Source organism: Calypte anna, chromosome 8, assembly GCF_003957555.1.
Source record: "Calypte anna isolate BGI_N300 chromosome 8, bCalAnn1_v1.p, whole genome shotgun sequence".
Taxonomy (NCBI): domain Eukaryota; kingdom Metazoa; phylum Chordata; class Aves; order Apodiformes; family Trochilidae; genus Calypte; species Calypte anna.
Window position 1 is genome coordinate 29,342,563 of NC_044254.1, and position 19,284 is coordinate 29,361,846.

At 43.7% G+C, this 19,284-nt stretch overlaps 1 protein-coding gene across 3 annotated transcripts in view; it reads left to right on the forward strand.

The window, feature by feature from the left end:
* Positions 1-18,761, forward strand: part of CACHD1 (cache domain containing 1) — an 87,946-nt gene extending 69,185 nt beyond the window's left edge. For all 3 annotated transcript variants that reach the window (XM_030455555.1, XM_030455557.1, XM_030455556.1), the window contains 14 exons: positions 1,146-1,288; positions 2,113-2,294; positions 3,911-4,021; positions 6,967-7,089; positions 9,050-9,149; positions 9,261-9,377; positions 10,668-10,828; positions 11,517-11,603; positions 11,851-11,967; positions 12,637-12,788; positions 13,071-13,232; positions 14,003-14,080; positions 15,044-15,145; positions 17,054-18,761. In XM_030455555.1, the coding sequence (XP_030311415.1) occupies positions 1,146-1,288; positions 2,113-2,294; positions 3,911-4,021; positions 6,967-7,089; positions 9,050-9,149; positions 9,261-9,377; positions 10,668-10,828; positions 11,517-11,603; positions 11,851-11,967; positions 12,637-12,788; positions 13,071-13,232; positions 14,003-14,080; positions 15,044-15,145; positions 17,054-17,292 (1,874 nt within the window). In that variant the 3' untranslated portion in view covers positions 17,293-18,761. The remainder of the gene's footprint in view (positions 1-1,145; positions 1,289-2,112; positions 2,295-3,910; positions 4,022-6,966; positions 7,090-9,049; positions 9,150-9,260; positions 9,378-10,667; positions 10,829-11,516; positions 11,604-11,850; positions 11,968-12,636; positions 12,789-13,070; positions 13,233-14,002; positions 14,081-15,043; positions 15,146-17,053) is intronic.
* Positions 18,762-19,284: the final 523 nt, after the last annotated feature.

The window sequence follows — 19,284 nt, forward strand, 5'->3', positions numbered from 1 at the left end:
ATTTGCACAGTTATATTGCGGTGTCACAAATAGCTAAGTGAGATTAGACCTGGAGGAGTTACGGAGGCACTTGACAAACCCAGGGAAATTGCTTTCCCAGTTGTTTAAAATACAGAGGTTTTTTTTTTTCTTTCTTTAATGTGTTTCCTAGTCTTGATTCTCCTTTGTCCAGAAAGACAAGATATACATGGGAAATATCCAGATAATGCAGTACTGAGCTGACAAGTGGAAAAACTTAATGCAAAGCAAAATGCAGTCACATCACAGTATCAGGTGTGGGAAGCAGATGAAGCACTGCAGTAGAAGTTCCTAAGTGATGGCTGCAGCACACGTGGTTGTTAGATGTATGGTGATGTATTTTAGAGGAATGTGAATGAAAGCAGAAGACATATTCCAGTGATTTTTTTCCTCTGCAGGCCATTACACACGGGGAAATCAGGTTCCCTGGGTCAGGTATTCAGAAAAGGTGTTACTCTCAACATTCAGCCCTTGCACCATTAGAATAGCTTTTCTTTTTAAAAGAACAAGCTGTTTGGTGTTGCAGTTTCTGCACAAGGAAGGTTTACTTCTCTTGTGAGAGATCACCTCAGACAGCAGCACATTTATTGGTAGCTCCCCCTCTGCACTTGTAATTCTCCATTTTTTCATTACCTGTAACTGAAAGTGCTCCTTTCTGTTTCCCTCTGCTTTATCCAACCTAAACATGGATAATCAATTTCTTCTTCATTAGCAGAGTCTCTTTTCTTACAGGAAAAGAGCCTCTGTAATCTTTCCCAAAAGTATAATAATTCAGAAGCTGTTTGGTCTGTGAGGGGAAGGGCACTGAACAGATGACCCGTGCAGATCAGTTAGGTGGTAACTTTGTGACTTCCATCTTCTGAAGCAAGAGAGGTAGAGACAGAGGTTCTGCCAGTGCTTGGGGAGGTGAGCTGAGCTGTGCTGGTAAGCTGCTCAGGTTTGGGTGGAAAACTTCATGTTCTGGGCCCTCTCAGAGTCCACCCATGGCCTGAAGGAGCTGTGCAGAGTCAGAGAGGGGAGGGGACCTGTTTGTGGGACAAACGTTTTTAGTGGGAAATACATGCAATTCGTTGCCTTCAGCTTTCTCCTGTTTTGCTGTTAATTTTCTCCTGTTTTGCTGTTTTCAGAAAGCCCTACAGTCATGCTGTCTGCAGGCAGCTTCTCCTCTCCCTATGAACACCTCAGCCAGCCCGAGACAAAGAGGGTGGTGGAGCACTACACCGCCTACCTCAGCGACAACACCCGCCTGATCGCCAATCCTGGCCTCAAGGTATGGATTGGCCTCCTCAGCCCCCTTCCTACTGTCCCATACCTTCATCCAGGAGGGAAGTACCTAAAACATGGATCTCCTGGTCCTCAGGGGGTTCTGAAGTGGTGGTTTGGAGGGGTGGCCCTAGGCTTCAAGGCCCGGAAGAGTGGAGATAGGAGGGTGAGGGCTTCCTCACCAAGAAGAGCAAAAAAAGGTGATAATCAGCTGTTGAAATAAGCTCTAGAAAATTTAAACTAGCAATAGGATGAGAGGAAATGGGTTTAAGCTGTGCCAGGGGAGGTTTAGGTTGGATACTAGGAAAAATTTCTTTCCTAGAAGAATGGTGAGGCATTTGAACGGGCTGCCCAGGGAGGTGGTGGAGTCACCATCCCTGGAGGTGTTGAGGAAGAGTTCAGATGTGGCACTTCAGGAGATGGTTCTGGGGTTGTGGGAGTTGGGTTACGGTTGGACTCAATCATCCTGAAGGTCTTTTCCAACCTGAATAATTCCATGAGAAATCCTTAGCAGAAATACCTTCATGTTCTTAGGCCTCTAAATGAGACATTTCTGTTGGGTGTGCAAGCAGAGCAGTATTTATATTTATGTGAAGTAAAAAAAAAAGCCAAAACTCTTGAAAGCCACAGAGATAACGACGACAATATTTCATTATAATCAGCTTTCCCTTTGCTCAGAATGTGCCAGATCCCTCTGATGTGAGGAGACTTTCAACGAGTAATTGAGTTTAGATGATCTCGGATCGCTCTTTAGGAAACCCCGCCAAGCAGCTTATTATCTTTTCATGCAAGTCTTAGAGGAACCCTGCCAGGCCTGCCTTTGTTTTGCAGTTCTCTGTCAGGAATGAAGTAATGGCTACCAGTCACGTCACAGATGAATGGATGACACAGATGGAAATGAGCAGCCTCAACAGTTACATTGTGCGCCGTTACATAGCAACCCCCAATGGGGTGCTCCGAATTTACCCCGGCTCCCTCATGGACAAAGCATTTGATCCCACCAGGAGACAATGGTGAGGGGTTTGGGTTTTGGTTTTTTTTAGGGTTCCGTTATCAAAGCTTTCTGGAGGGTGAGAAGGAAAATATTTGGTGTGGATTACGTAGCCTGGGGTGTTCTGTTTGGGGTTGTTTTTTCTCGCTGTTTGTTTCGTTTTGGGTTTTTTCGTCACAAACTGGGGAAATGTTTTCATCGTGGGTCACAGGCTCAGTGCCTGAATGCAGCCAGGTAACACCTTGATTCCCTCTGATTTCAGCCCTATTTATTTTAAGTGATGGTTTCTGTTTCATATCCCTGCTCTGGCAGATGGGAATATAAATATTCAGCAAACGAGCATCCCCTTTAGGGATTAACTAATTCGGGAGGGTTTGGTTTTTTTTTTCCAACTCCCTCTGCTGGTTTTGGTTGTTAATCTTTAAGTCTTTTTGTTTGTTTGTTTACAGCAGATTTCCTCTCCCTAATTTAGAGGAGGGATTTGCTGGCTCGACTGCACACTATTAATTATGCACTAGCAGCTGATTTGGGAAAATATTTGTATACTTTACAAATGAGAGCCTGAGACACCAGAGAGCTCTGGAGGGGGTTTGGATGTGAGTGAGGAGCCAGCCAGGTGCTGCCACACATCCACACTGGGAAAGGCAGGAGCAGGCACTGTGTCCCAACCCTCTGGCTGTGTGGAAAAGGCTCTGATTTGCTCCTGGGTTTGGCCATGCTGTAGCTCTACCCATTTCCCCTGAAAAAAATCATTACTGTAGCTACCAATTAGCTTTTCTTCTTCCTTTTTGTTGGTATTTATGTGTTTGCTGAGAGGTAAGACAGTTAAGTGGAATTTTGCTCTTTTTTTTTTTTGTAGTGAGTTATAATTATTTGGTTATTGTTTTGGGGAGGTTTTCTCTCTTTTTTTTTTTTTTTTCTTTCACATTATATTAAAAAAAAAAGCCTCCACATACACCATGCCCCACAGTGTCTTGGTGGTGACAGAAAGCTCAAAAGTGTTTTGGAAAGAAGATGGAAGCAGAGCAGTGGTAATAAAGCAGAATTCAGTCCCTTCCACAGTGCCTCCCAGGCTGGTGGGTCAGGATGCTGGAAAGCACAGTAATAGCTTTTCCATGCACAACAGTGTTTCCAACAGTTGGAATGTTTTTCTAAACTTTCTGACAACAGTAAGAAGGTATTTGACTTAATTGTGGCTCCGTTTATGTTGACAGTAAGTTTTAGAAGAGTAATTTGTAATCACTTTCTGACACCTTCCCAGCTGTGAATTCTGTGTGAATTCTGCCTATGGGGTGTCCTTGCAACATCATCATTTTGTGGTAGTGATTGCTTGGAGTTTGAGACTCTGCTGGCACAAAGTCTTACATTGTTCTGGGGAGAATTGTCTGCACTGACATAAGATGTGTTCTGTACAGACATAAATTCAGCTTTTGTAAAATGCAGTACTGAGGAACCATTAATGGAGTAAGTCTGGTTTAGGTCTAGGTCTGCTCATATTTAGGGACTTACTTGATATAAATAAGGACTGATTTATTCAGCAGCACATTGTTCACAGCATGCAGAAATCAGTGTTTGTGTTTCTGCCAAGTCCAAGCTCCTGAAGTTCACAGTACCCATTTTCCATGTTTCTGCCCTTAGGTACCTGCATGCAGTGGCCAACCCAGGGCTGATCACCTTCACTGGTCCCTACCTGGATGTTGGAGGGGCAGGCTATGTCGTGACAATCAGTCACACAGTCCATTCTTCCAGGTAAAGGGTGTTTTGAAGTTGGTGTCAAGCAGGAATACTCTTAATGAACAACTCCTACATGCTGCAAAACTGGAGACCAAAACTGTTCTAAAATGCTTTTGATAGAAATGTCATGGAACCTTCTGGAGGTTTGGTCCAATCATATATTGAAACCCTGTGTAAGCCCCATGTTGTGTGAATAGGTTTGTGTTCTGTAGCTTTGTTGATAAATGAACCACAAAACCCTACATGGAGCTGCAGGATCATCACAACCTGGTGTAAACATCTCCACCAGGAGAAATGGAGTCATTTTCCCTGTGAACCTCTTGGCAGTGCTGGGATGAGCCTTTCCTCAAGGACCTATTTGCTTCAGCTCCTTGGGCAGGCTGAGGTTTGGTGTGAGATCTGGGCTCTTTCAGGAAGGTTACAGAATATTCACAAAACCTTTCAAGCAGAAGCTCTCCCAAGATTCAGAGATGGCAAAGTCTTTTCCAAGACTTTCCCTGAGCATGTGGCTTCTGCACACTCTCCATCCGAGACCCCACAGAGCTTGGGACACTCTTTTTTCTCCTCCTCTTAGAGACATCTCAGCTTTGTTTGGGATTTCCCACCACAGGACATCTGCCTCTCCTTTTTGGCAGGAGTATTATCAGGGCCTAATGCCTGCGTGGTGCTTCTCACAAAGGAATTTACTGAAGGGAAATGAGCACTTCTGTAAGAAGAGAAGTGCAATTAATCAAAATTCTGATTTTTATCTAGCAAGCAATTGTTCAGTTAGCTTTAAGAACTTACAGCTCATGTGGGTTTTTAGAACATGATTAAAGAAGGGTTAAACAAAGTTTGGCAGATGGGAGTGTGATTCCTGGGTAAACATGACCTCTAAAGCTTGCAGTCATGTGCAGTTATAATCCCCAAAGAGGTCTTGGTTTAAAAAAAAACAGAGGAGTGGGGAAGGAGTCAGTAGAGTTAAACAGACATCCTTGCATTAGGAGCTGCTGTGTGGGTTCAGATAACAACCCTGGTTTATCTGGAACTGATGCTTAGCTCTCATTTCCATTCCATTTGTATTTGCTTTGTTTTTTGGCTGGGAATAAAATAGAGCTTGTGTCAGGGAACCAGGATTTAATGCTTAAAAATGAAGCTAAAATATTTACAGGATTCCTAATGGCTTTTTGTTTGTTAGGACAGAGCAGTAACTTCATAGCTTGGTGCCTAGTCACACCAAGTGAAATGTATCTGTGCTGCTTCACTGTCATCCTTTTTCCCATTCCTTCTTCATGAAATGGAGTAATGTTACAAATAAATGAACTGCAGGTTTTTAGAATCTACCTCTATAAATCCACAAATCAGGTCTGACTACAGCCTCACCTCTTTTAAAGTAAACAAACTTCAGTTAACAGAATTGGTTTTATATGGCTGGGGGCTGCCAGCAGCCTCCTGGATAGTCCAGCTGTGGCCTTCAGTTACCTTCTTTTTTCTAAACATTTTTATTCCTGTCTTCAGAGGTAAAATGATACAGAAATTTTACAAAGTGGCAAGTCAAAGGTGTCTCCTTTGTCATCAACAAGAGGCCCACAGAGGTGCAAAATAGCTCTCCCTGCAGTTTGGGGGGTGAGCTGCTCATCCTCTGGCCTTCAGGGAGAGGATGGCCATGCCAGCTCAGTGCTGCAGGACACAAAGGTTGAGAATTTGGGTGCTAGAAATGTAAGAGTGACAGGGATTGCTCAGTACCCTTAGGCTGCTGCAGACCACCACATGATACAATCATTTTAATGACCTGCTGTAATTAAGATTTTATTTTCCTCTTACTATTGTTTCCTCTTAGTGTTTCAGAAGGCTTCTGTTGTAGAACCTCACTGCTCTGATGCCCAGTGGGGACCTGGACCTTAGTTCAGGTGTATTGATTCAAGAGGTCTTGACTATCTGGATGTTCCTTTTGAGGGGAAGTTGGGAATTTGCTAGGAAAAGAAGTTTTGGAAAAATAACATGATAAATAGAACTTACTTTTTGTTGGGAGCTGTCAGCATCCAGATGGTCTCAGCCAAATGTCAAGACTTGGTTCTTGCTTCTTGCTTCTTGCAGTTGCTTCACTGGTGGATAGGAAAGTTGAAATATTACAACTGAGCAAAAGTATTTGCACTTTTTAATATTTTATTATAGAGCTGTAAGAAAATACACTGCTGTAGATCATCCTGAGACTGTTTTGTTGGTCTTTGGTGGAGCAGATGCCAAGGCAACTGGGTATATTCCCAAACTGGTGTGTGAAAATAGGAAAACACAAGAGGATTTTCAGTGTGGGCAAAATACTGCACTTCCCAGCAGGTCCTGCTGCCAGTGCTGGTGACCAGGTTGCAGGTTCTGCCCTTTCCCTGAGTGTTTATTTTATTAAACTGGGGGCAAATACCAAATGGGAGTGTTTGCTAAGTGACATGGGTTTGAATCACCAGGCAGGGAGAGGCAGGGCCAGGTTAACATGAATTAATTACTCCTGTCTAATTCCAGGATTGGTAGTAGGATGGGATTGGAGGCATTCAACCCATTGCTCATTAACCAGATCCTACATACCCACCCAGTTACCTGGGAATTTTGAATCCTAAATTTATGTGGCTAAACATGAAACATCTGAAGGTGGTCGAGGTGTAGGAGCTAAGGCAGACCACTCTGCAGGAAGACTGGGTCAGTTCTTGGTTCTGATCCAGTCCTTCCTTGCCTGTCTCCTCCTTGTTTGGGGGGTATGAGGTGCAGTTTCACTGCAGGGATTTGGGATTTGCAGGAATGCTTCTCTCTGCCAGAACTGGTTGTTCAAACAGGAACAGGTGAACCAAGCTGGAGGTGTGGATTGGAGCTGGTCCTTTTTCTGCCAGGGAAACCAAGTCCCCTTTTCAAGTAGGGAACTGAGGAGTTAAAATATTAATTATTAATACAGCTATCAAAGACTTCTCCTTCTTCCCCTCCCCTCTTTGCAGCACACAGATGTCTTCAGGACATTCAGTGGCAGTCATGGGCATTGACTTCACCCTGAGGTACTTCTACAAAGTTCTCATGGACCTGCTGCCAGTTTGTAACCAGGATGGAGGAAACAAAATCAGGTAAATTGTTCCTTCCAGGCAAGAAATAGCTGAAGCCTTCTGCTTTTCCTTGACCCAGATGTCCCAGAGGTACTTTCCAGCTTAGGATTCTGTTACTTTCAGTTCACACTGATTTTCACTGAAATTGGTGTTTATTCTTCTCACACAGATTGTGTGGACTTCTGTGTTATTCAAGATCAAACTGTCATCAGCTAAGTAAACAGCCAGCAGGAGTACAAAAACAGAAGTTAGCTGATTATTTTTTTGTTATATTTAGACTTCACTGAAATCCTGGATGAAAAACCCCCAGAAACATTCCTTATTAAATGAACACACTTCTCCTCTTCTGTTTGTTTTCATTCTAATGATTTAGTTACTGTGAGCATGTAATAATGATGTTTTATCTCTAGTTATCTTAACTGTGATTATTAAAATATACTTTTGCTATGTTTTTCTCAGCAATACATAGCAGAGCACTAGTCAGAAGCCTGATTTCATCTGGAGTATCTAATTCATTTAGACCTATGTGGATCTTAATTGTTCCTCCTTACCCTTATTGTAGAAAAGTCACATGAGGTTGCAGGAGTAGATTCTAGTTTGGATCTGGAGTAACTTGATAACGTGGTTTGGGCATTGTTGTTGTTTCTTTATTTGTTTTTTAAACCTTAAATTTAGAAAGGGAAGTGGTTTTCTGCCATCCTCACAATTTTCTGGTTGGTTTGGGGTTTTTTTAATATATATTTTACAGTGTAGAAAATAAAATACCAGGATTTCTGGTTTGGCTTTCCTTCTCCCCTGGTTAAAAACTATTAATAATCAACAAGATCAGATGCTTCATTCTTTTTCTCCAGTCCCTAGATGAGGAATTTCAGTCTTTGCTTGCCCATAGAGGCTGGTTGTAACACTTCCAGCCCCTCTGGAATGGAGATGACTGTTCTTAACAACCTGGCAGGAATCTGGGATTTTTTAATGTATATCTACTAAGCTTTTTCTCTCTGTAGTCATTCTGGGGCAGTCACTCCTCATTCTCTTGTTTCCTGTAAACATCTTTCAGGAAAAAGAAAAACCAAAACAGAAAATCCCAATGTGTGTTCCTAAAACAAACAAAAAGAATCCAACGAAAAGTTTTCATGACTCTTGAGTCTACCTAAAGTCCCATCTGTTCTGGGACTGCTTAAATTATCAACCTATCTATCTGTACATCTGCTCTCTCCCTCTGTGAGCTGCTGTAGGTTGCAGCCTGCCATGGGAATCATGGACTTTAAAGCCCCCGATGGCTGCTGCCCCGCTGAGCTCTGGGGGGGTATGGAGTGGCTGCCTTGACCTCCTCCCATCTCCCTTCTGTGGTCACCCATTCTCTGGATGGAGGCTGATGGTGGCTATGGAAACGGGAGCTGCCCAAAAGAGTGGGGCTGAAAACCTCCCAGCACTCAGGGGGTTTCTAAAGAGGGGCACAGGTCCTGCAGCGTTGCCCTGGGATCGCAGCTGAAAAGGGAGAGGGAAGGTTGGGAAGGCTGCAGATGAGACAGGAGTGATTTATCTCCCTGGTAAAATTGGATTCGAAGGCAGGAGGTCATTAAAGGAGAGAGGGAAGTCTCTTGTTTAATTAGTAACATGGAAGATTAATAAACTGTTAAAGCTTTCCCAGTTCATTATGTTTCATTTATTTCTGGATCTTCCCCGATCAGACAAGGCAATGATAACTTTCCCTGACTGTCTCTAATCAGTTCCATTTTCAAGTTTTTGATGGTCCAGGCTTGCTGGAACAGCAACAGATTTAAAAGCTTCAGGGAAATACCCAATATAAATTTTAAAGACGTTTTGCAGTGAATTTGTTTAACAGCCCTGTTATTTTAATAAACAGAAGCCTTTTAAAATGCTTCCCCTAGCTGTAAATTTAAGATGGTGTTTTATTTCACTGTATTTCTCTCAAGCCCCAGGCTGTCTCACGGGCAGCTCTGTGCTCTGTGTGTTATGGCAGGTGCTTCATCATGGAGGACAGAGGGTACCTCGTGGCACACCCCACTCTCATCGATCCCAAAGGACACGCACCAGTGGAGCAGCAGCACATCACGCACAAGGTCTGGCCCCTTCTGCCTTTGTTTATTCCTGCTTTTTTCTAATTCCTCAGCTGGAGAAGCTGCTGTTTGTGTATGCTTTCCAAGGCATAAACCCCTCTGTTTCTCACTTAGGAGCCTTTGGTAGCAAATGACATTCTGAACCACCCAAACTTCGTCAAGAAAAACCTCTGCAACAGCTTCAGCGACAGAACGGTTCAGCGGTTTTATAAATTTAATACCAGCTTAGTGGTAAGTGTGTTTTTCTATTTTATCTTGCTTTTGGATGTACTTGGGTCAGGTTGGGTTTCTTTTGGTGGAAAAGGATCAGCAGAGGAGGCTGGAAGCCAGCCTTCTGTGGGGACTGGTCTCCCTTCACCCTCTCCAAACACAAAATCAGCGAGCTGGGTTGCACTAACTGGACTCCCCCAAGGAGTCAGTTGAGATACAAAGGATTGTGGATGTGGTCGCTGCCCAGCTGTGGTTGATGTCTGCAAAGTCTCTTCTGGCATCATGAAAATAAGTTTTGGGTTTCTGGGTGAGGAGTTCCCAGTAGTAGTTAGGATTTTTTCTGTCTTTGGATCCTGACCTCTGGCTTCCAACTGTGACCAATGTCACATCCGCCTGCGACATGAGTTGGAAATGTCTCTGAAAACTTATCTTGTAGCTAGGTGACCAAATAAATGCATTTTTAGATGCAGATTCCATGAGCATTTGCAGAGTATCATTTGTCAGAACACATCTTCCTCTGGAGCTGAGGGGTCTAAGCTGGAGGCTGTTGTCTCTTGCTGCACCGTGAATGCCGATAGCGGTGCCGTGGAGCCGCCCTCGCAAGATCAGTGCTGAATTATTCACAAGGTGTTAAGCTCTGTGGGAGAAGCTGCTCTTTCAATGCTTTTCAGTTATAACTGGGAGGAGAAGGTTGGAAATGAATGTCAGAAATACTGTTTTGACTTAAAAGGCATTTTTCCCTACACTTGAAATGCAGAAGAGAAAGTGCATCAGTGTAAAGGAAATCGGGTAGGACAGAGCAAAAACTTTGGATTGTGCCATGCAAAGAGGAACCAGGAATGAGCCTGCCAAAGAGATCACAGCTCAGCAGTTCTCTGGTGTATTTTTCTTAGAGTAGAAGTGCCAAGAAGTTTTCAGCAAGTGGTGATGGTGCCTCCTTGTCAGAGCAGAGCCCCTGTGCAGAGGTCAGCAGTGGCTGGCACAGCAGGGATGGGGTGGTGAGCGATGCAGTGGAGCCAAATGTCACCTGCTGTCAGCTTGATATCCAGCTCAATGCTGCTGCCATGCTTATTAATGTTTACAAGCAAAGTGTATTTGTTTCTGTCTTCAGAAAAAGTCTTTCCACCCAGCAGCAGCTTGGAAGCAAAACTCAACAAGCTGATGAATTTTTTAAATCTCTTCCCTTGTGAAGGCGGCGCTCCCGTGCAGTCATGTTCCCTCAGCTCTGTAGGTTGCCTTGGCAGGAGAAAAGTCTCCCAAAAAAGCAGGTTTCTTGCTACACCATTAACACTGTTTGTTGTTTCTGCCTAGGGTGATCTGACAAACCTGGTGCATGGCAGCCACTGCTCCAAGTACAGGCTGACAAGAATTCCAGGCACCAATGCCTTCGTGGGGATCGTCAACGAGACCTGTGATTCCCTTGCCTTCTGTGCCTGCAGCATGGTGGACAGGCTCTGCCTCAACTGCCACAGGTGAGCAGGAGATGGAATGTGCTCCTCCAGGCATTTACTTCTTCCCTCTGTGATCCTGATTCCTTCTTGATTCAAGGTTTGGAGTGAAAACAAAATCATTGCTTTCCCTGTGCTGTTGGGAAGGTGTGTGGTGACTTAGCACGCCCTCAGTTTTGCCCAGAGAAGCTGTGGCTGCCCCATCCCTGGAAGTGTTGAAGATCAGGTTGGATGGAGCTTGGAGCCACCTGGTCTGATGGGAGGTGTCCCTGCCCATGGCAGCTTTCAGATCCTTTCCAACCCAAACCATTCTAATCCTTTGCCATAATGTCAGCATATTACAACACGGGGTAGTTTGTTTAATTTGGATAGATAATGTTAAATAAAGACCATTTTCTCAGGGCAGTTAGATCAAGCCTGCATATTAATACTTACAATTTTATGTGGATTGGTATAGTTTTTCACCAAGGGGCTCCTCTTTCTTGTTTTGCCTGCACCAGCATCACTTGGGTCTGGGACTGGTCCAGGGGTTGTTTCAAGAAGTGGGTAAGAGATGAGAGAGACTCCATGAATACGTTGTCCAGAAGAGAAGGAATCTTGCTGTTCCTGGGGGAAAGAGAAAGGTTATTGAGCAGCCTCCTCCCTGGACTGCTGTGACACCAGAGTGGAAATCTCTGATGAGGTTTTTTTTGTGTGTTTTGTGTCCCTGAAGGATGGAACAGAACGAGTGCGAGTGCCCTTGTGAGTGCCCTCTGGAGGTAAACGAATGTACAGGCAACCTCACCAACGCCGAGAGCAGGTGAGAACCACCCTCCTCTAACACACAGCATGTGGCAGAAGTTAGTTAACCAAATTGTTTGTTAATTGCTTGTTTGTTAATTGCTAACTTACAGCATAAAATAGTATTTTTCGTATATCTAAACATACACTATGTAATAAGAACAAATGATGGTGTTTGATTATATGATTATATATAAGATATATATAAGATTATATGCCTTGACTGCATCTTACAACATAAGGCTTTACTCTCTGCCTCAATGTAGGAATCCAAGTTGTGAAGTTCACCAGGAGCCCATGACTTTCACAGCCATTGATCCAAGCCTCCAGGATGGTCTCCCACAGTGCATCAACACACAGTGCAACCAGAGAACAGAGAGCGGGTAAAGTGCCCTTCACCCTCCCTCAAAACAGACTCTGTTCTTGAAAGAATTCAGTGAAAATAGGTCTTCACACACAGCATCCACAGTGCTTTCACAGAGGTGACTGTAGAGCATGTTTGAGGTGGTGGCTGCCTCTCAGCTCCTAGTTTCCTGCTTCTCTGTTCTGTTCCAGGCATTCCATGGGGAAGCGTTGAGGGCTTATTTATTTTTCACTCCTTGTGTGTGGTTTCCAGGGAACTGAGGCTGCTAGAACATACCATGCTCTGAGCAGACTTTACAAATCCTTACTTCTGTCTTCCAAAGGATTGCACAAAAAGGGTGGAACCGTAGTCAAGACTTCATCATGCTGAGAAATGTCATTTTTTTTCTCCAGTACTGGAGCAGTTACATGTTGGAAGTTCTTCCTGTGCTCAGGCTGAGCGCTGGAGGAGAAAACCAAAGCAAACAGACTTGGAAGGTGCATGCTGAGGGTGCAGCTTTCCTGCATACCTTTCCTTGTGCTACGTGAGCTTTTTAATGAGAAGGTTTGGGGGGCCAAACCCTCTGTGTGTGAAGATTTACAGATGATTTTGGCCTCCTCTCTGTCTCACAGTTCTAAACCAGACACAGCTATTCCAAATGAGAAGCACTGAACTTGAAAGTAAATATAATCTCATTTTTAATTTTCAGGGATTGCTTTGGTGTGTTGGACTGTGAGTGGTGTATGGTAGACAGTGATGGGAAGACCCATCTGGATAAATCCTACTGTGCCCCTCAGAAGGAATGCTTTGGTGGCATTGTGGGAGCAAAGAGCCCCTACGTGGATGACTTGGGAGCAATAGGTAAGTCGTTGTAAATTGGTGTAAATACTGTTGTGGCCATTTTATTTTAGAAAATATTAATGTGTAGCTGAGTGTAGCTGAGTGTAGCTACACATTCCTCTCCTTAAGAAGTACCCTCTCTGGAATTCTTCTCCTATTTACAGGGTGCTGTCCTGCCTGTGCACAGTAAAGCACCCGGAAAGCCTTCATGATCTTCTCTAACCTTCAGAGACGTTGATTTAAAAATTCCTGCAGAGTATTAATGTTGGGTATTTTGCCCTCTGTGTTGTCCTTTTTGTTTAGGAGACGAGGTGATCACTCTGAACATGATCAAAAGTGCACCAGTTGGCCCAGTGGCTGGAGGCATCATGGGGTGCATTATGGTGCTTGTCCTGGCCGTGTACGCCTATCGCCACCAGATCCACCGGAGGAGTCACCAGCACATGTCCCCTCTGGCTGCCCAGGGTGAGCTGAGACCTCTTGAGAAAAACAAAGGGGTGGGGGATTAAGAACAAACCAAAACAAACCTACAAAACCAACCGAAAAACAAGATCCAAACCCTCTTTTCCTTGGCTTTGTTTCATTTGGTTTTCTTTTTGCCAACCCTACTGAAAGTCGGGTCTTGGGCCAGGGTGCTTGTGTACTGCTGCCCTCTCCTGGGTGCAGCCAGCCCTGCTGCTGCCCAGGGAGAGAGTGCCCAAAATCCTTGACATGTAAAGGATGAGCCCAACTTCCAGCCTTCTGGATCATGTCAGACCACACGTTTGCTTCTGCAGTGCTGCAGTTTTCACACCCTTTCTGCTCGGGCTGTTTGGGCCGTGTCTTTTTTTACTCGTGTTCCCTGCTTCTGCTCCACTTGATGTTCACAGGGTATTTACACACAGTCAAAGCAACTCAACTCTTGAGAGACAAAACTGGCTTTTTTTTGAGAAAGGCAGAAAGACACAGAGGTGAGAAGTGTGATCAGGGCTCATTACCTCTATATTTTATTATATCCCAGCTCTACTTGGAATCAGTTTCTTCACAACTTTAAGTCCTGTTCCAGTCAGGGATGTGGGGTTTGTTTCCCTGCTATCCTGAGCCCCATTTCTCTTGGAAAAGGAGCCCACTGAGCTCAGACTCCTTTTCTTGACACAAAGTGCTTCCGCTGTGTTGCCGGGGTGACAGCCCTTAGTAAGATGATCCAAAATTTTTCTCTTTAACAGTTGCATTTTTCTGTTTGTAATGGTGTGTAGAAATGTCAGTGCGTATGTCGAACCTGGAAAATGATAGGGACGAGAGAGACGATGACAGCCATGAAGACAGAGGGATCAGTAAGTACCAAACCACTTCATAAAAAAAAAAAAAAAATCGACTTTGTAAGAAAATCTTAAGAGTAACTGAGCTGTCTGTTTCCTTAATATGCTAGAATTAAAAATATCTGAGGGAGCCCTGTGCTGATGAGCCTTAAAAAAGCAGAACGTTGTTTTAACTTCAGCAGCAAGTTCTGGTGTGCCATTAATCTCATGCTGAAAAGTTACATTTTCTACTTCCAAAAGACAAATCTTGATTATGTGTGGAGGAGGTTTGCCCCTTACGTCCCCACATCATGACCACTTCCAGAAATAGCTCTGATGAGCTTCAAAATTGTAATTCTGACAGTACAGGGTATGGAAAACTTCCTTTGTTGAGACTTGGGAAGGAGAGGCTAAGTCTGGCAGTTGTATCTGCCAAATGTGGCAGCAAATCCTGCTTGCATTGATGTGGGATGCTTGTACTTCTTCAGTTGAGGAAAAATGGGCCTTTGCACCTGATCCTGCTCTGCTGTAAGATGAGCAGCTAAACTCTGGGAGAGCTCTGGACTCAGACCAGATCCCTGTCTCTGGGCCCTCACTAAAACAATACTTGAGATTTGAAACTGTGTCAACACTTGAAGATGAAAAATAAGTGTATCTGAATTTCATGGCTTGCATCTACTGCTTCTCCCAAGTCCTTTTCAGTTTCGGTTTGAGCTGGCTTTCAGTGTTGCCACAGGTTCTTTAGCATTGACACAGTAGTTCTCTAATTTCTGTTAATCCAAGCAGATTAAGTGAGTGAGTTTGAGTGGATCTTGATCCGTTTTACATTTCAACACCACCTCTTTACTCTGTCACTTGACAGTCATCCTAAAAGAAGTAGTACTTGAGAAGAATTACTTTGCAGAAAACCCATTCCCCTCTGCCTGACCTGTACCACTGATTTAGTTGAGTCAAAGCCCTTTCTTTAAAACCTGTTGTGTCTCTTTTTCCCCCTGGCAGTCAGCAACACCCGGTTCATCGCGGCGGTGATCGAGCGGCACGCGCACAGCCCCGAGCGCAGACGTCGGTACTGGGGACGGTCGGGCACGGAGAGTGACCACGGTGAGACCTTGAATCACTGCCCTCCCCCCAGGTTAATGGTTGTGTTTAATGGGTTTCCTTCAGATGCCTGGAACCTCGCAGATTAGGCTGCCAAAACCAAACCAAACAAAAAAAACCTGCTCCTTGTTGCTTCACGGTTAAACGGTTTGACACCCTTGAGGAGATGACAGTGTCTGGTGAGGTGTTGTCAGAGCAGCAGATAAGTGCCATGCTCTGCATGGCTGGCTCTGGGTCTGCCAGCTTCCCTGTTTTTCCACCACCATCCTTAACAATCTAGACGTTCAGTTGAGATCATGGAATTCTCCTTCTGGAAGACAGGAAGTCCCATGCAATGAGGTCAGCATCTCTACTGCTCTTCACCGTGACGTGCACATCTTCCATGGGAGTTGTAGCAACATGTGCTGCACACTTGCATTTGGTGGGGTGAAGTAAGCTTGGATTTAGAGACCAGTGAGTCAGGGGCATCCTTAGCCTTGCTCTTGCAGGTTTGAGTCCATACCATCACCACAGAGGACATTTTAGGTCACCCTGAGGCAAATAACCATCGATAACTGCACAAACGTGGAGCAGCAAAGGGGATTCAGCCACGTGAGTTTGCCCACACACACACACTTGAACCCTGTTTAGATTCAGGGAGTTCTGAAACGTCTCTCATGCCCTGAGACTAAAGTCTTCTTAAATCTTGAAAGCTGTGTGAAGGGTGTCAGGCTGTTGACTCATGAAGAAGCTTAATATAAACTAAGAGGAGGGTTAGACAGAGCAGCCTGCCACAGATGTCAGCTCTGGAGCTGCCTGTTGCAGAGCCTGGGTATGTTACAGACCTGTTCAATTATTCAGACAGTGGTTGCACTAATGGAATTGCTGAGGGACAAGACATCTAAAGGCCAAAGCCCTCCTTGGAACAGATGTCCAAGGGACAATCTTGCTCTAGGAGGAATTACCCTGGATTTGGGGTCGGATTACCTGTGCCAAGGCAGATTTTCTTGCCTAATGCTCCTTTTGCTCCATTTCTTGCACTCCTGGCAAATCCTTCCTGTCTTTCAATTCAACACACCAGGGTGAGCAAGGGAGCTGTCTCCTTGTTTCTGAAAAGTAGGTGTCTATTTTTAGTTTCTGTAATTCCATCTTCTTCAAAGGGCTGCCCAGTCGTCTTCCCCAATTCCTCCCTGCCAGTTAGAAACTGTGACTCAGAGCATGGGAAATGAGAAGGAGCTTTGGGTGATATTTTTAACACACTTGTTTTAGGTGTCTCAGGCTGCAAACCTGACCGTGATGCTCAGAAGCATTAGTGGGTTTTCAGCTCTTAGCCAAAGGTTTCAGATAAGGATTATTTTTCTAATTAAAACAAGATATTTTTTTTTTCTTTTTCAATTTTGTGGTTTTTGCATTTAGAAATCCTGAGGTGGCTTCGTTTGTTCTGCTGCTTTTAGATTATACAAGATGATCTGAAGAAGTATTGCTGCTTAAAGAGACAATAGTTGGCCACTCTTACTAGGAAGGATGGAGTAGAGAAGTGGTGTAGAGGATTCCATTTGTTTCTTGGTTTGCAAAAATCCAAGTAAGAGCTGAAAAGATGCCATTCCCCCCAAAAAATCCTGCCATGTTTTGTTTTAAAATCAGCAGTTCTGCTGTACCAGACTACTCAGTGTGTGATTGTGACTGGGGTGGTACAGACCAGAGGTCCCCAAAGTTTATAAACAAGGACAGGGATAGGGAAAGTGATCCATTATGAACTGACAGGAGAGGATGGTTTTGTTTGTTGGGTTTTTTTTGCCTTTTCTGTTGGTTAAAGAAAAGAAATTGATTTATTTGCTCTAAAGCACTACCTGAGTCTGAATCCATGATGGGTACAGCAGTCAGTGCTGGGGAACTTTAACTTCTCATCTTGCTTTTCTGATTGATTTTTAGGCTACAGCACTATGAGTCCTCAGGAAGACAGTGAGAACCCTCCCTGCAACAACGACCCCTTGTCTGCTGGCGTTGATGTTGGGAACCACGATGAAGACTTAGACCTGGACACACCACCTCAGACAGCTGCCCTCTTGAGTCACAAGTTTCACCACTACCGGTTGCACCACCCAACCCTTCACCACAGCCACCATTTACAGGCTGCAGTCACAGTACACACTGTGGATGCAGAATGTTAATGAACAACAACACAATTAACGTCACTTGTGAACAACGATCCACGTGGCGAGGAGCAGTTTGGTTTCCATGCTTTTCCCCAAGAATTATTTCAAGTGTTAAGCCTAAAAGCTTTACATTTTTCTAAATGTAAGGTTGGCTCTGGAGTGGAAGGGAAACGTGCTTGATGAATGGACCTGCCATAACATTTAATAAAATGGAGCAGGAGGCACGTTAGTCCTCCAGGAGCAGGGACGCAAGTTTATACAGCAGCTGAAGCTTTGGAAGCTCCGTGAGGCTGAGCCAAGAGGAGAAAGAGATCTTAAAAGAGCCAGAGATGATTTGGTTTCCTTAACTGGAAGAGCAGAAATGTGCAGCTGAAGACTGAAAAAGTGCCAGGCAGGAGCCAGGAGGGGAGGGAAAGCTGTTGGGTTCTCAGTGGTTTGTTTCGCACGTAGAGAGTTCACTGCTCCGAGCGATTGCTGTGTGGAGGCTGGGACAATGCATCTCAAGATTTTTAAGTAAAGGATTATTTTTCTACTATTTATTGAACTTTGACACTCTGGGGGGAGGGAAGGGAGAAAATATGTTAGCAATTCTCAACGACTACCACGTATATTCTGTGATGCTGAAGTGGTTCTTCTGAGGAAGACATCTGTTTTTTATTAGCTGATACTCATCCACTGCCCTGCTCTGCAAAAGGGAAAATGAAGAAGTCTTTTCTGATGTGTTTACATTCTGAATACTTTCTTTTCCACAATTGTTTTCTGTAAATATCATAAACCTGATTTAGATCACAGTATTTTTCTTCCTATTTGCAGAGGAGAAATTCTGTACTCGGCTACTAAAAAGATGAGAATTCTGCCCATAAACATCTCCAGCTTTACCTCTTTGATCACCCTTAAAGGTTTCCTGTGTGGAAGTAATAAATACAGAATTTATTTAGCATTAGTTACCAGGTAATTCCAAATGGGATCTGTGCCATTCTCCTGTTTCCAAAGGACAGAAGTAGGGATAAACCAGTGTTTTGTAAAACTTGGGTTACTGTGGAAGGTGATCTTCCTGAAGTCATGATTTTAAGCTGCTGCTGTTTGTCTGGCATTTAACATTACTTGGTAATTCAAACCAAGATTAATCAATCTGTCTACAACCCAGGGGATCAGAATGATAAAATAGTTTGAAATCACAGTGTTGTATTTTAGATTCACATCTTGTGATTATTACAATGATACGAAACCATTCTTGCACTGTGCGTATGATAAACATCCATTTATATGTAGGCTTTTAAAAAAAATAATTTGTTTTAATTAATATGGTACTTAATACTGTATTATGTAAAAAATTGGTTTTAAACAGTACAGTAAAATAACTATATGTGTGATACCAGGATACCCCTTTATACTATGTATAAAATTGAAAGCTCTAGTGAAATAAACTGTATATAAAGTATAGTTCTGTGGATAACTGGCTAGGTTGGAATTAGTCTGTCTCAGTTCCCTTTAATTTTCTGGCTGAATGAGTGCTGTAATGGGAATGAAACCTTGGATCAGGTTCTTGTTTGTACCAACAATTCTGAAAGATCTAAACTTTACACATTAATGACAGGATGGACAAATGTTTTTAAAGCTGCCTTTTTTGGTTTGTTTTGTTTTTTAAATTAACATTTCTGGAAGTGGTCAGCCACTGTGTAGACTCCCCGGAGTCAATAATTATGTTTTTTTTCCTTATGTGTTACACTGGGTTTGCTGTTCTGCTGTGTTTGTGTAGGGATTGGGTTGTGGCTTTTTGCTGACCAGATGTCAGTAGAGATGTATTAAGTGCTGCTTCATGCTCTCAGAGGCACGAATCTGATGCCCTGCAACAGTTAGTGTGTCAATCTGTAGAACTAACTTGCTAAAACTTCTAATTTGATACCTAAACTCATGCTGGTTGTTGAGTAATGGACAAACTGGCTCTTTCAGATTTGCTGCATTATATTCCTGCTCGACCACAGAACAACGTACCCAGCCCAAAGC